At 42.1% G+C, this 13,587-nt stretch overlaps 1 protein-coding gene and 1 pseudogene across 7 annotated transcripts in view; both read left to right on the top strand.

Annotated features, from left to right (window-relative positions):
* The window catches only part of LOC100519853 (zinc finger protein 320), a 74,572-nt gene that overhangs the window by 38,218 nt on the left and 22,767 nt on the right, over positions 1-13,587 (top strand). For 3 of the 7 annotated variants that reach the window (XR_014812527.1, XR_014812530.1, XM_084972197.1), the window contains one exon: positions 3,458-8,057. Coding sequence is in view for 1 of the 7 variants with exons in the window: in XM_084972197.1 (XP_084828323.1) it covers positions 3,458-3,480 (23 nt within the window). In the remaining 6 variants the exon portion in view is untranslated. Of the gene's footprint in view, positions 1-3,457; positions 8,058-13,587 lie in introns of those variants that run through there. The other 4 variants (XR_014812531.1, XR_014812525.1, XR_014812526.1 and 1 more) reach the window with 2 other exon arrangements.
* Positions 12,181-13,328, top strand: LOC146400476 (28S ribosomal RNA; annotated as a pseudogene).

Below are 13,587 nucleotides of genomic sequence, written 5' to 3' on the forward strand. Positions count from 1 at the left end.
CTGTCATGGTGCAGTGGTTAACGAATCTGACTAGGAACCACGAGGTTGTGGGTTCGGTTCCTGGCCTTGCTCAGTGGGTTAAGGATCCGGCGTTGCTGTGAGCTGTGGTGTAGGTTGCAGACACGGCTCAGATCCCATGTTGCTGTGGCTCTGGCGTAGGCTGGTGGCTACAGCTCTGATTAGACCCCTCCCTAGCCTGGGAACCTCCATATGCTGTGGGAGTGGCCCAAGAAATGGCAAAAAGACCAAAATAAATAAATAAATAAATAAAATAAAAAGAAAATAAAAAGAAAGTTTACACTTGAAATAGCTTGTGATAAAGCAATCACCCATGACTGAATCACATGGATATAAATGCATTGTAAGAAAATAGAAAATTATAGCCTGAGCAATGCAGTAAAACCTGCACATCCATGCAGCATAAGATTTACTGGCTTATTGGCTGAGGTATTAATTAACTTTATTAATTTTATACCAATGTCTCATTCTAGTACTGGGTACTAAAGTTTTGCAGTAAGATGTATCATGCTCTGAGGGAAAGAACCTCATTATTAACCTGACACATATGGAATTTATTGTCTAAGAATATCGTCTCCAGCCCCATCCCTGGAGGAGTCAACTGACACTCATACATAGATTCCTATTTAATCTGACTTTAAATATGTGTATGTCAGCCCATATTCTAAAGTTCTTAGAATTCGGATATAGCATTTTCTCCTCCAGCAATCAGATACCACCTCCATCAGCTGCTCAGCCTACAAATAAATGACATACTCATTTCACTCATCATTTGGTTTTGCCATCCTCAGGACCAGGAGTCAGGAACACACCTTTCTACATTAGGAATGTAAAGCATATTGTGTTTTGCTCTTAATTTCCACATAAATGGCATGGGTAATTTTTAGTGGCATAGTATTTGGGGAAAAATATATTTCACTTTAGCATGCATTTTTATGCTGGCTTACAACTAGGAATTTGGCTGCTGTTCTGGAATTGTGTTGTACTTTTAAGTAAAATAATGAAGATCCCCCGGGAAAAAGCCTATCGGGCTGTAAGAGAATGTTCTCAGTACCCCCTTCCTTGCCCAAACTTTGCATTTCTAAGTGAAGAAAAAAAGGAAGTAGTGATGTCCACAGAGGGGTTCAGAGCAAAGCCCCGTGGTCTTTGAAAGCTCAAGCATGGAAAATAATTGAGAATTGTGCAGTGCTTGCAAGATCACCGTCAGCATTGTTCTTTGTGTTGGTGAAAATATTCCTTATGCCTAAAAGGAATCTGCAAATTCTTCACATAAATGATCCAGAAATAGCTTTGGTGGGGACAGAGGTTCTTGATTTTCCTATTGGCTTAGTGGAATAGCTCTAATTTTTCCTTTTCTGTTACTATTAAATTTGGGGAAATGATAATCAACTACCTCATAACAGCATTCCCTGGATTAACTACTGAATAACAGTGTGCTTAAAATAGTGTTTAAGTCTGAGTTGCAGCTCATTTTCTATACTAACATTTGCTTTCATTGAGCATGGATTAGTTTGTCCACAAAACTTTGTTCTGTATACAGTGAGTGGTTATGGCTGAAATTTCTATCAAAAAAGAGAAAGCCTTGGCTGAAATTTTTATGTAAGGCTTAGTGGATTGTTTAAGGAGACTATAAACATTTGTATAACTACAGTTACCTGAAAATTTAAGGGCCATTATTAAATAATGTATCTCAAAATGAACTGATATGTTAAAGATCTTAAAATAGTAAATCAACAAGTAGAAATTCTTTACACATGTCTAAGCAATTTTTGCCCACTTGCTCACATTGTTTGTCAGAAAAAAAAAAATAACGAATTTTTGTCAGGGTCTCATATTAGTCTAATCTTCTAAGATTTTTCTGACAAATGGACAGAAACCCTGAAGGTGGCATACTTCATCATTTTTCTCAAATACCAGTGATCTCCTAACAAGACATCTTTTGGTTTGGAGAAAACAAAATTTAATTATTCAAATAAAGGGCTATTCTATGCACATGTTTTTCCCCCACATCCATGGCATATGGAAGTCCCCTGGCTAGGGTTCAAATCTGAGCCACAGCTGTGGCAATTCAAATCCTTAACACACTCTACTGGGCCAGAGGGCGACCCTGCATTGCATCTTTCTGTGAATCAGAAAAGTCATTACTCTAGGAATATCCCCATGACAGCAGGGCATGTACCTTTGTGGGTATACAAGATAACGGTTGATGGGACTGTAGCTCAACAAGCAGAGCTTGAGCTGGGTCTCAAGCCACTCACTGTTCAGCCTGGTGTCCTCTGTGCGGTGCAAAAACTGCACAACCTTCCCTAGAGACCCTGCTCATCATGCTGCCTGTGTCTGCAGATTCTGTTCATTCTTGGAGAAAATAAGACTTGATTTCATAGAATCATCTCATTGAGAATGACCATAAGAATAAAACTAGAAGGGGAATAAACACTCCACGCAAATCATCTGTGTTTTCCACGCACAAAAAGAGGAGTTTGGTGCTTATCAGCTAAGTGACTCTCTTTTTTATTCCTTTTTTTTTTGTCTTTTTCTAGGGCTGCACCCAAGGCATATGGACGTTCCCAGGCGAGGGGTCTAATTGAAGCTGTAGCCACTGGTCTATGCCACAGCCATAGCAACACAGGATCCAAGCCGCTTCTTCAGCCCACACCACAGCTAATGGCAATGCTGGATCCTTAACCCACTGAGAACCCGCAACCTCATGGTTCCTAGACAGATTCATTAACCACTAAGACATGACAGGAACTCCTGGGTAGGGATTCTCAAACCATAGACTGTTCAGATGCTAGGGGGCTGACCGCATGTTGAATACTTTGCTTCTCTGATTACCAGCCCTTGTCTTTCCAGCTCACTGTTCTAGTACAGCAACTCCAACAGTCTTTCCAACCCATGGGGACCTCCATCTATTGATATCATGACATGATTGTCTTCATTTTTCTGTCTTTTCTTATCTCCTCATTGGGCTTCAATTCCAATTCTAATCATTCCTTTGTATATATCCCCAACTCTCTTGCCTCCCCATACTGCTGCTTCCTGCTGATTTCACCAAGACACACTCTGGTTAAAATCAGCCCTCCCTCCATTGTGTGTGCACCTATGCAGCTGAACTGTGACTTGAGAAATAGTCCATAAACAGCCCCCTTCATATTGGTGGCCACTAACCTCAAGAGGTCTTCAGTGCTACCATCGTACATTGCTAGTCCATTCACTTTGCCATTCTACTGACTGTCACATCTCTGTCCTCAGGGAAAAGATGTTGGAAGAGAACTTCCATAGAATACCACCACTACCTCCACCCACCTGAGCCTTTGCCCATAAACATTATCTGCCCATGTTACTAGTATTGAAAGATATTTTTTAAAAAAAGTAAAATTATGATTCACATACATATATAAAATGAATATGTGCCTTTTTTTTTTCCTTGCTTTTTTAGGACCACACCTCTTCCCAGGCTAAGTGTTTTGAATCAGAGCTACAGCTGTTGGCCTACACCACAGCCACAAGGGATCCGAGCCACATCTGCGAACTACACCTCACGGCCACAACAGATCCTTAACCCATTGAGTGAGGCCAGGGATCAAGCCCACATTCTCTTGGATAATAGTCAGCTTGTTATTTCTGAGACACAACGAGAACTTTCCATATGTGCCAAAGATTTTATTGAACTCATTAAATAATTAAGAAACCAGGAAGATGTCAGTGGCAGTTCACAGAAGAATTTCAAAGAGCAGACACATACATGGATGATGAGGTATGCCAAAATGAATTTGCTTAAGAGATGCCAAACTGGCTTCTGTCATGGGGGAGGGAAATCAGTTGTGCCCCACTGTACAAAATTCATTTGCATGTCTATAGAAAATAATTTTTTGCATTCCTACAAATTGTCTGTGACTTAGAAAGCTGTAAAATAGCTCAGAGACAAAGTGCGAATAACCTGAAGGCTGTGCTAGACAAAACACCAGTAACATTTTTTGGTCTTTTCAAAGTCATTTATAATTTTTTCCTGAAAGCATGAATAATCTCTGTGGATTTCTACTCAAAGCCAGGTTCTCTCCTTGAGCACTAACTAGATTCCACCTAAAGACATTGGTTAGCCATTCTTCCTCCTACTAAATCAACAAAGTATTGCCCTTTCTCAATTTTCCCATCAGCAAATACATTTTTTTGATTATCATTACAATGATTTACAATGGTTCTTCAATTTCTGTTCTACACCAAAGTGACAAAATCACACAGAGTTCCTTGTGCTGTACAGTAGAGCCCCAATGCCCATCCATTCCAAATGTAACAGTTTGCATCCACCAACCCTAAAACCTAACCCTGTTTCCCTCACCAGATACAGCCTCACTTTGCTGATGCTTTTGCATCAGAACTAAAGATTTATTAATTTATTAGCTAAAGTTCTTTATCTTTTACTGATAAACCCAGTCCAGTTACCCTCTAGACCTCACACCTCTACTGACACTGCTTTTGTGTTTTTTTGTTTTGTTTTGTTTTTTTTTTTTTTTTTGTGTGTGTGTGTGTGTGTGTGTGTGTTTAGGGCCACACCTGCTGTATATGGAAGTTCCTAGGCTATGGTTTGAATTGGAGCTGCAGCTTCCAGCCTACACAATGGCCACAGCCACGTGGCATCCGAGCTGCATCAGCAACATACACCACAGCTCATGACAATGATGGATCCTTAACCTACTGAGCAGGGGCAGGGTTCTAACCCACATCCTCATGAATACTAGTCATTTTCATTACTGCTGAGCTGTGATGGGAACTCCTGCCACTGTTCTTTATGTCTCTGGCATCCATGCTAAGTCCAGTGGTCACTTCTCAGTAAACATGTGAACATAGAGTACTTGTTGGTCACTTCACTTTGATACACTTCCTTTAACTGACTCCAAGACTCCACACACTCTTGGTTTTCCTCCTCCCTCCCTGGCTGCTCCTTCCCTGGTTGCTTCACTGATTCTTTCTTTTAACCTGACTTCTGAATGTGGGTAAACACAAATTCCTGGTTCTTGGTCCCTTTCTCTATCAGTAGATGGTGATCTCATGCAGTCTTATGACTTTAAAACTGTTTGTGTTCTGACAACTTCTATATACGTATATCTCCAGCCTAAACATCATTCCTCAACTCCACAGTCATGTCCAACTGCCTGCTTAAGGTCTCTACATGGTGTGTAATTGATATCTGGAGTTTGACACAAACGTGAACTTCTGATTTTCCTCATCCCCACACCTGATCCTCCTACAGTCTCCCTGTTTCTTTACATACTCAGACTGAAAACACTTGGGTCTTCCATGACTCTTCTCATTCTCTCATGCACCACAGACCAACCAGTGGTTCTACATCCTGACACCGTCCCTGTGACCATGACTATGAGCTACACTCTTGATTTAAGCCACCATCATTTCTTGCCTAATTGACTGCAGCAGACTCCTCATTGATCTCCTGGTTTTTCCTCTTATTCCCTCTAGCTGATTCTCAGTACAAGCCAGAGTGATCTTTCCAAAATGTAGATCATATCACTATTCTGTCAAAACTCTACAACAGCTTCCAGTTGCTCTCAGACTAAGGCCAGAGTTACTAGCTCTGAATATGATCTGACCCCAACTGCTATTCTTGCTCTCATTCCCTCTTCCTACACACTGGCTTCCTTTTTGTTCCCTGGGCAAATCAGTCATGGCCCTATCTTAGAACCTTGGCACTGGCTGTTCCCTCTGTGTAGACTGCTCTTCCCCCAGAAAGCCACATGACTAACTGCCACATCCAGCGCTGCAAGGAAATGGGGAATTCTGGAAGAGGGATGGCGCAGTATAACAGAACACACAAAACTGCTTACATTTAGAAAGTGGGGACCAGGAGGCACTCTGTTCACAGAACAAAGGCACCTAGGCTTTAGCCCACATGATTTTTATTAAGGAAGGTGATGCAATAATTATTAATGGGATTAGAGGAGGTGACAAGATTAGTGGGCAGGGACAGGCATAGGCAATAACAAGATTATCATCTTAATAATATCAAAGGGGGTATCCTTAGGACATAGTGCAGCTGTTTATGGAATAACATGGTTAATGCAAGAGTCCTTCATCTTGTCTTTGAAGGAGACTCTGTACTTTAGAACTCTGAGTCCATAGATATTTGCCTTCTGCAGAGATCTGCTATTCCATGGTCTCCAAGATCTAACTCCCTCACCTCCATCAAGTCATTGTGTGATTTGTTGCTGTGTCACCAATACTCCAAATCTTAGCAGCATGAAAAGACAAAACAACTCTCCTAGTTTCTGTGGGTCAGGATTTCAGGTTGTGACATAGCTGGGTGCCTCTGCCTCAAGTGTTCATTTCAGTCAGGATGTCACCAGGGCTGAGGTCCCTTCAGTAAGCTCCCTTGAGAGTGGAGCCCCTCCAAACTCATGTGGCATTAGCAGTGTTCAGTCAGCCTCATGGGCTAGTGAACTGAGGGCCGAGCCTCCCCTTGTTCTCTGCCACACGGGTCTCTCTGTGGGGCAGCTCATAGCATGGGGCCCAGCTTCCATCAGAGCAGGCAAGCAAGGCTATGCAAGATGGAAGACCACCTCTTTGTAACCTAGTCTTGGAAGTGACATCCCATCACTTTCTCTGTTTTTGAGAAGGAAGTCATGAGGTCCAGCTCACTCTCCAAGGAAGGCAACTATGCAAGGCAGGATTATGAGGAAGGTATGGGTCAGCAGGGCCATCTAAGAGGCTGCCCACCAGTCACCTTCTCAAGAAGGTAACCTGATTTAATGTGACCTCCTAACCCTCTCTCTCACATTTTCATCTCCCTTGCTTCTCATGAGAAATAATATATCCTTACGATTTTGATTGTGTTTTGCCCTGGTTTGTTTTCTAGTAATAGCAGACTGATAAATGATCTTCTAAAAAAAACCACAATGAGCTTTTTGACTCTTGCTTATTGGAATGTAAGGTACATGAAGGCAGGTGTTGTTTTTGTTTAATTATTTGGGACACAGATGTATGTCTAGCACTAGAAGGGTGTCTGGTACGTAATAGACAATATTTATTAAAGGAATATGTCTGCTGTCACTGTTACCTGCATAAATCACTAATCTCCTTCCTTGTCTTTGTGGTGGAATTGCAATATCTGCCTTACAAAGCTGTGAGCACAGTTTATGTTGACATGTGTGAAAAGCAGTGATCCAGTTGTGCATTTATACAACCAAGAAGCCAGTAACAAGAGTAAGGAGGAACTACAATGAAATTCAGTCAAAAGAAATGCTTAGGAATCCATCAGTTTTTACAGTCCCACACAAAATTGCATTAGGTTTTATAAGAGAAATGTAGCATTTTTTGGGAGATTAGAATACAAATATTTTTTCATCAAAATATTAAGATTAAATCTGTGTTTAGTGATGAAGACACTGATTACTGTTCAACTTGAGTCCTATTTCTTTAATTCTTGTTCCTCCTTCAAATTAAAAAAAAAAAACAGCACTGTGAGATTTCTTACGTTCTGACCTCTAGACCTCTATTTCCTTGTGGCCTGCTACTAAAATGACACACTGACCATGGTTTTTTGTTGTAGTTGTTGTTTTCCTGTGAAAACTATCTTTATTGCTTTGGAAAATTTGAAAAATATGGTTGCTTAAAAAAATGTTCAACAAGAAGACAAGTCCTTTTAATTCTATGAGGTATTTAATCAAATTCATAGAAGCAGAAAGTAGCATGGTGGTTACCAGGGTTGAGGGAAAGGGAGAAATAGGGAGTTGCTGTTTAATGGGTAAAAAATTTCAGTTTTCCAAGATGAAAAGTGCTGGTGATTCTTTGTACAACAATGTGAATGTACTTAACACTGTTGAACTGTACACATAGTTAAGAGGGTAAATTTTATCCTATGTGGCTTTTTCTTTTATCAAAGTAGAGTTGATTTACAGTATTGTGTTAATTTCACATGTACAGCACAGTGATTCATTTTTTCTGATTATATTCCATTATAGGTTATTATAAGATATTGACTGTAATTACCTATCCAATACAGTAAATCCCGTTGCTTATCTATTTTATGTAAAGTAGTTTGTATCTTTTTATCCCATACTCCCAATATGTGCTTCCCCCCGCCAGCCCCCACCTTTGGTAACCTTCAGTTTGTTTTCTATGCCTGTGAGCCTGTTTCTGTGTTGCATATAGATTCATTTGTATTACTTTTTAAATCTCATGCATAAGTGTTATTATACAGTATTTCTCTTTCTCTCTCTGACTTATTTCACTGAGTGTAATAGTTTCTGGGTGCATCCATATTGTTGCAGATGGCATTATTTATTTTTTTTATGGCTGAGTAGTAGTCCATTGGCGATACATGCCACATCTTCTTAAGCCAGTTGTCTGTTGACGGACATTTACATGGTTTCCATGTCTTGGCTACTGTAAATAATGCTGCTGTGAACATTAAGGTGTGCATGTCTATTTGAATTAGAGTTTTCATTTTTCCTGGATATATAACCAGGAGTGGGATTGCTGGGTCATATATGGTAGCTCTGTTTTTGGTTTTTAAGGAATCTCCATACTGTTTTCCAGAGTAGCTGTACTAATTTATATGCCTACCAACAGTGTATGAGTGTTCCCTTTTTTCCACACCTTCTCCTGTATTTATTGCTTGTAGACTTTCTGAAGATAGCTATTCTGACAGGTGTGAAGTAACACTTCCATTGTGGCTTTGATGTGCATTTCTCGGATAGTGACGTTGAGCATCTTTTTGTGTGCTGTTGGCCATCTGTATGTCTTCTTTGGAAAAATGTCTGTTTGGGTCTTCTGCCCATTTTAAAATTGTTTGTTTTTTCAACATTGAGTTTTATGAGTTATTTGTATATTTTGGATCTTAACCCCCTGTTGGTTGTGTCTTTGCAGATATTTTCTGGAACCCCTATTATGCAATGGGTGGCACATTTTTTACTATCCCATAGATCTTGTATATTGGCTTTATTCTTTTTTTTTTCCATTTGTTTTTCTGCCTGCTGTCTTGATTGGTGATTTCCGTTATTCTTTCAGATCCCTTATTGATTTTTCTGTGTCATTTAGTCTGCTATTCATTGCTTCTAGATTGCTTTTTTTTGTCTTTTTTTTTTTTGCTATTTCTTGGGCTGCTCCCACGGCATATGGAGGTTCCCAGGGGGTCGAATTGGAGCTGCAGCTGCCAACCTACACCAGAGCCACAGCAACGCTGGATCCCAGCCGCGTCTGCAACCTACACCACAGCTCACGGCAATGCTGGATCGTTAACCCACTGAGCAAGGGCAGGGATCGAACTCGCAACCTCATGGTTCCTAGTCGGATTCGTTAACCACTGCGCCACGACGGGAACTCCTAGATTGCTTTTTATCCCAGCAGTTTGTCTGTTTTTGATTGGTTCAACTTTCTAGTTTTTAGTGCCTTGTTACAGTGACCTGCATTTCTATCAGTAATCTTTGTTAATTTAGTTAGCATTTTTTCTTTTCTTTTTTCTTTTTGTCTTTGTTGCCATTTCTTGGGCTGCTCCTGTGGCATGTGGAGGTTCCCAGGCTGGGGGTTGAATCAGAGCTGTGGCTGCGTGCCTACACCAGAGCCACAGCAACGCAGGATCCGAGCTGTGTATGCAACCTACACCACTGCTCACGGCAAAGCCAGGTTCTCAAGCCACCGAGCAAGACCAGGGATCAAACCCACAACCTCGTGGTTCCTAGTTGGTTTCGTTAACCACTGAGCCACGACAGGAACTCCAGCATTTTTTCTTTTAAAAATAGTAATTATAGTTGATTTACAGTATTCTATTAACTTCTGCTGTACAGCAAAGTGACCCAGTTATACATATATAAACATTCTTTTTCTCACATCATCCTCCATCATGTTCCATCCCAAGTGACTAGATATAGTTTCCTGAGCTATACAGTAGGACCTCATTGCTTATCCACCACTCCAAATGCAGTAGTTTACATCTGCAAACCCTGAACTCCCAGTCCATCCCACTACTTCCCCCTCCCCCTTGGGAACCACAAGTCTGTTTTCCATGTCCATGAGTTTGTTTTTTTCTATGGATAGGTTCATTTGTGCCATATAATTTAGATTCCAGATACAAGTGATATCATATGGTATTGGTCGTTCTCTTTCTGACTTACTTCACTTAGTATGACAGTCTCTAGATCCATCCATGTTGCTGCAAATGGCATCATTTTGTTCTTTTTTTGGCTGAGTAATACTCCATTATGTAAATGTACTGTTACTCTAGGAGGTAGATCCAAAAAGATATTGCTGTGATTTCCTCCACTGTATGTTCTTGCCTCCTTTGTCATAGGTTTGTTGACCAGAGGTATGTGGGTTTAATTCTGCATGTTCTATCCTCTTCCCCTGATCAATATTATTGTATTTGTGCCATGCCATACTATTTTGATCACTGTAGCTTTGTAGTATAGCAGAGGTCATGAAGCATGATTCCACCATCTCCATTTTTCTTTCTCAGTATGGCTTTGGTTTGGGGAGGGGGATCTTTTGTGTTGCCACACATATTTAAAATTTTTTTTTTTTCCTGTAGTTCTTTGAAAAATGCCTGTGGTGGTTTGACAGGGATTGCATTGGATCTATAGACTGCCTTGGGATGGTATGGTTATTTTGACAATATTGATTCTTCCAGTCCAAGAATATTGTATATCTTCCCATCTGTGTGTGTCATGTTTGATTTCTTTCATCAGCTCCTTATATTTTTCAGAATGCAGGTATTTTGCCTCCTCAAGTAGGTTTATTCCTAATACATTATTTTTATTGATGCATTAGCAAATGTGATTATTTTCTTAATTTCTCTTTCTGATCTTTCACTGTTGTATAGAAATGCAGAAGATTTCTTTATATTAATTTTATATCCTGCAAATTTACTGGATTCATTAATGAACTCCAGTAGTTTTCTCACAGCCTGTTTAGGATTTTTGATGTATGGGATCATGTTATCTGCAAACAGTGACAGTTTCACTTCTTTCACACTTTGGATCCTTTTATTTCTTTTTCTTATCTGATTGTCATGGTTAGGACTTCCAACACTATGCTGAATAAAAGTGGTGAGAGTGGACATCCTTGTCTTATTCCAGTTCTTAGTGGAAATTCAGCTTTTCATTGCTGAAAATGATGTGAGCTGTGGGTCTTTAATATATGGCCTTTATTAGGTTGGGGTGGGTTCCCTCTATATCCACTTTCTGAGAGTTTTTTGTTTTTAGAAATAAGTGTTGAATTTTGACAAAATATTTCTTTGCATCTATTGAGAAGATTGTATGGTTTTAATTCCTCAGTTCGTTAATATGGTGTATCGCTGTGATTGATTTGTGGACATTGAAGAATCCTTGTATCCTTTGGAGAAATCCCACTTGATCACAATGTATAATCCTTTAAATACATTGTTGGATTCAGTCTGCTAATATAATGTTGAGGATTTTGGCATCTATGTTCCTCAGTGATATTGGCCTGTATTTTTCTTTTTTTGTCTTTCTTTGGTTTTGGTGTCAGAATGATAGTGGCCTCATAGATTGAAGCTGGGTGTATTCCTTCCTTGGTAATTGTTTAGAATAGTTTCAGGACAGGTGTTAACTCTTCTCTAAATTTGTGTGTGTGTTTAGGGATGCACTGGCAGGGAGCATCGGTGCTGACTCTGGACTTGAGCCTTCCTGTGGATAGCAGGGGCTGTGGCTGGCATTGTGTCTGCCCTTGGGGAGCCCAGAGGGAACAGTGCACGGGAGGGGCGTGGTGCATGCGTGTTGCTTTGCAACACCACCCCACCTCCTCTCTCTGCCTTGCTCCGCGCACTTTGGATTCCTGCATGTGTGTCTCCCCTGCCAGGTGCACCCCCGGGCGGCGGTTCCATGAAGCTCCTCTCCTCTGCCGGTGCCAGACTTAAAACTGGTGCAGATCAGGGGAATCCCACTGTTTAAGTAAAACAAAGCATCAGGAAGGCCCACAGCGGGTGTTGACTGATGTGATTTCTGCCCAGTGCGCTGAATGTGGAACTGAGGAATTTCAATGAATTGCGGGTAAACAGCGGGAGTAACTGTGACTCTCTTAAGGTAGCCAAATGCCTCCTCATCTAATTAGAGAAGCACATGAATGGATGAATGAGATTCCCACTGTCCATACCTACTATCCAGCAAAACCACAGCTAAGGGAATGGGCTTGGTGGAATCAGCGGGGAAAGACAATGCTGTTGACCTTGATGCTAGTCTGGCACAGTGAAGAGACATGAGAGGTGTAGAATAAGTGGGAGTCCCCCCCCACATCCTGTGGTCTTATGGAGAGAGGCAGTGTGGAGGGGGGATCCACTAGCCTTACCACCAGCAGGTGAAATACCACTACTGTGATGGTTTATTTTCGCTGACCCAGTGAGGTGGTATGGGGCGATCCTGGAGGAGCTCTCACTTCTGGCGCTAAGGAAGTGGTTACAGTGCCAGGTGGGGAGTTTGACTGGGGTGTCACACCTGTTAAACAGTAACACAGGTGTCCTAAGGTGAGCTCAGGGAGGACAGAAACCTCCCATGGAGCAGAAGGGCAAAAGCTTCCTTTGATCTTGATTTTCAGTACCAATACAGACCATGAAAGTGGGGCCTCATGATCCTTCTGACCTTTGGGGTTTTAAGCAGGAGGTGTCAGAAAAGTTGCCAAAGGGATAACTGGCTTGAGGCGGCCAAGCGTTCATAGCGATGTTGCGTTTTGATCCTTGTATGTCCGCTCTTCTTATCATTGTGAAGCAGAATTCACCAAGCCTTGGATTATTCACTCAGTAATAACCAAAGTGAGCTAGGTTTAGACTGTCCTTGTGAGACAGGTTAGTTTCACCCTACTGATGAGGTATTGTTGCTATGGTAATCCTGCTCGGCAGGAGAGGAACCTCAGGCTCAGACATTTGGTGTATGTTCTTGGCTGAGGAGCCAATAGCGCAGAAGCTACCATCTGTGACATTATGGCCTAAAGCCTATAAGTCAGAATCCCTCGCAGGCAGAATGATAGGACAGGGCCAGGGGTGCCTCAGTTGGCCTCTGAGAGGGCGTCCCAGGCCAGTTCCTCAGGTGGGTCCCTGTGCACTCACAAGCAGCCTGCCCCTACACGCACATGGGGGCCAGGGTCCGGTGCAGAGAACCCTTCCTCCTGGGAAACTGGGGCCGGGTGGGGGGCACTGCGGGAAAGCGTGGCCTGCCCCTCGCCCATCAGGTACCCCACTATCGTGAGGAACCACGAGCTAAACCATTCCTAGACAACCTGCTTCTGGGTTTGGGTTTCAGCAGCTTCCCTTGCTGAGATCTATTGAAAGTCAACTTTCGACACAAGGGTTTGGCGATCCCTCAGCAACCATGGCAGCGGCAGCCCCCCCTTTCAACCCTCCGCCTAGAAGGGTGTTGGGATGGGACCACGGCTGGCTTGCTGTGCTTCCGCAAGTCCATCTCTTTCTTCCTTTCCATTCTCTCCGCTCGGCGGGCCTCCCCTGTCCCTGCGAAGGGAGCGGTGGTGATGATTGTTGCCCGCCGCAACCCGCGGTCGTCCACCGTGCCTGGCGATCAAGGGGAAGGCGCATGGCCCCCTGTGGCCTCTAGA

This window comes from Sus scrofa, chromosome 8, assembly GCF_054392235.1.
Source record: "Sus scrofa isolate SSC_HxYL_T2T_F1_AM1 chromosome 8, Sscrofa_HxYL_maternal_Yorkshire_Landrace_v2.0, whole genome shotgun sequence".
Taxonomy (NCBI): Eukaryota; Metazoa; Chordata; class Mammalia; order Artiodactyla; family Suidae; genus Sus; species Sus scrofa.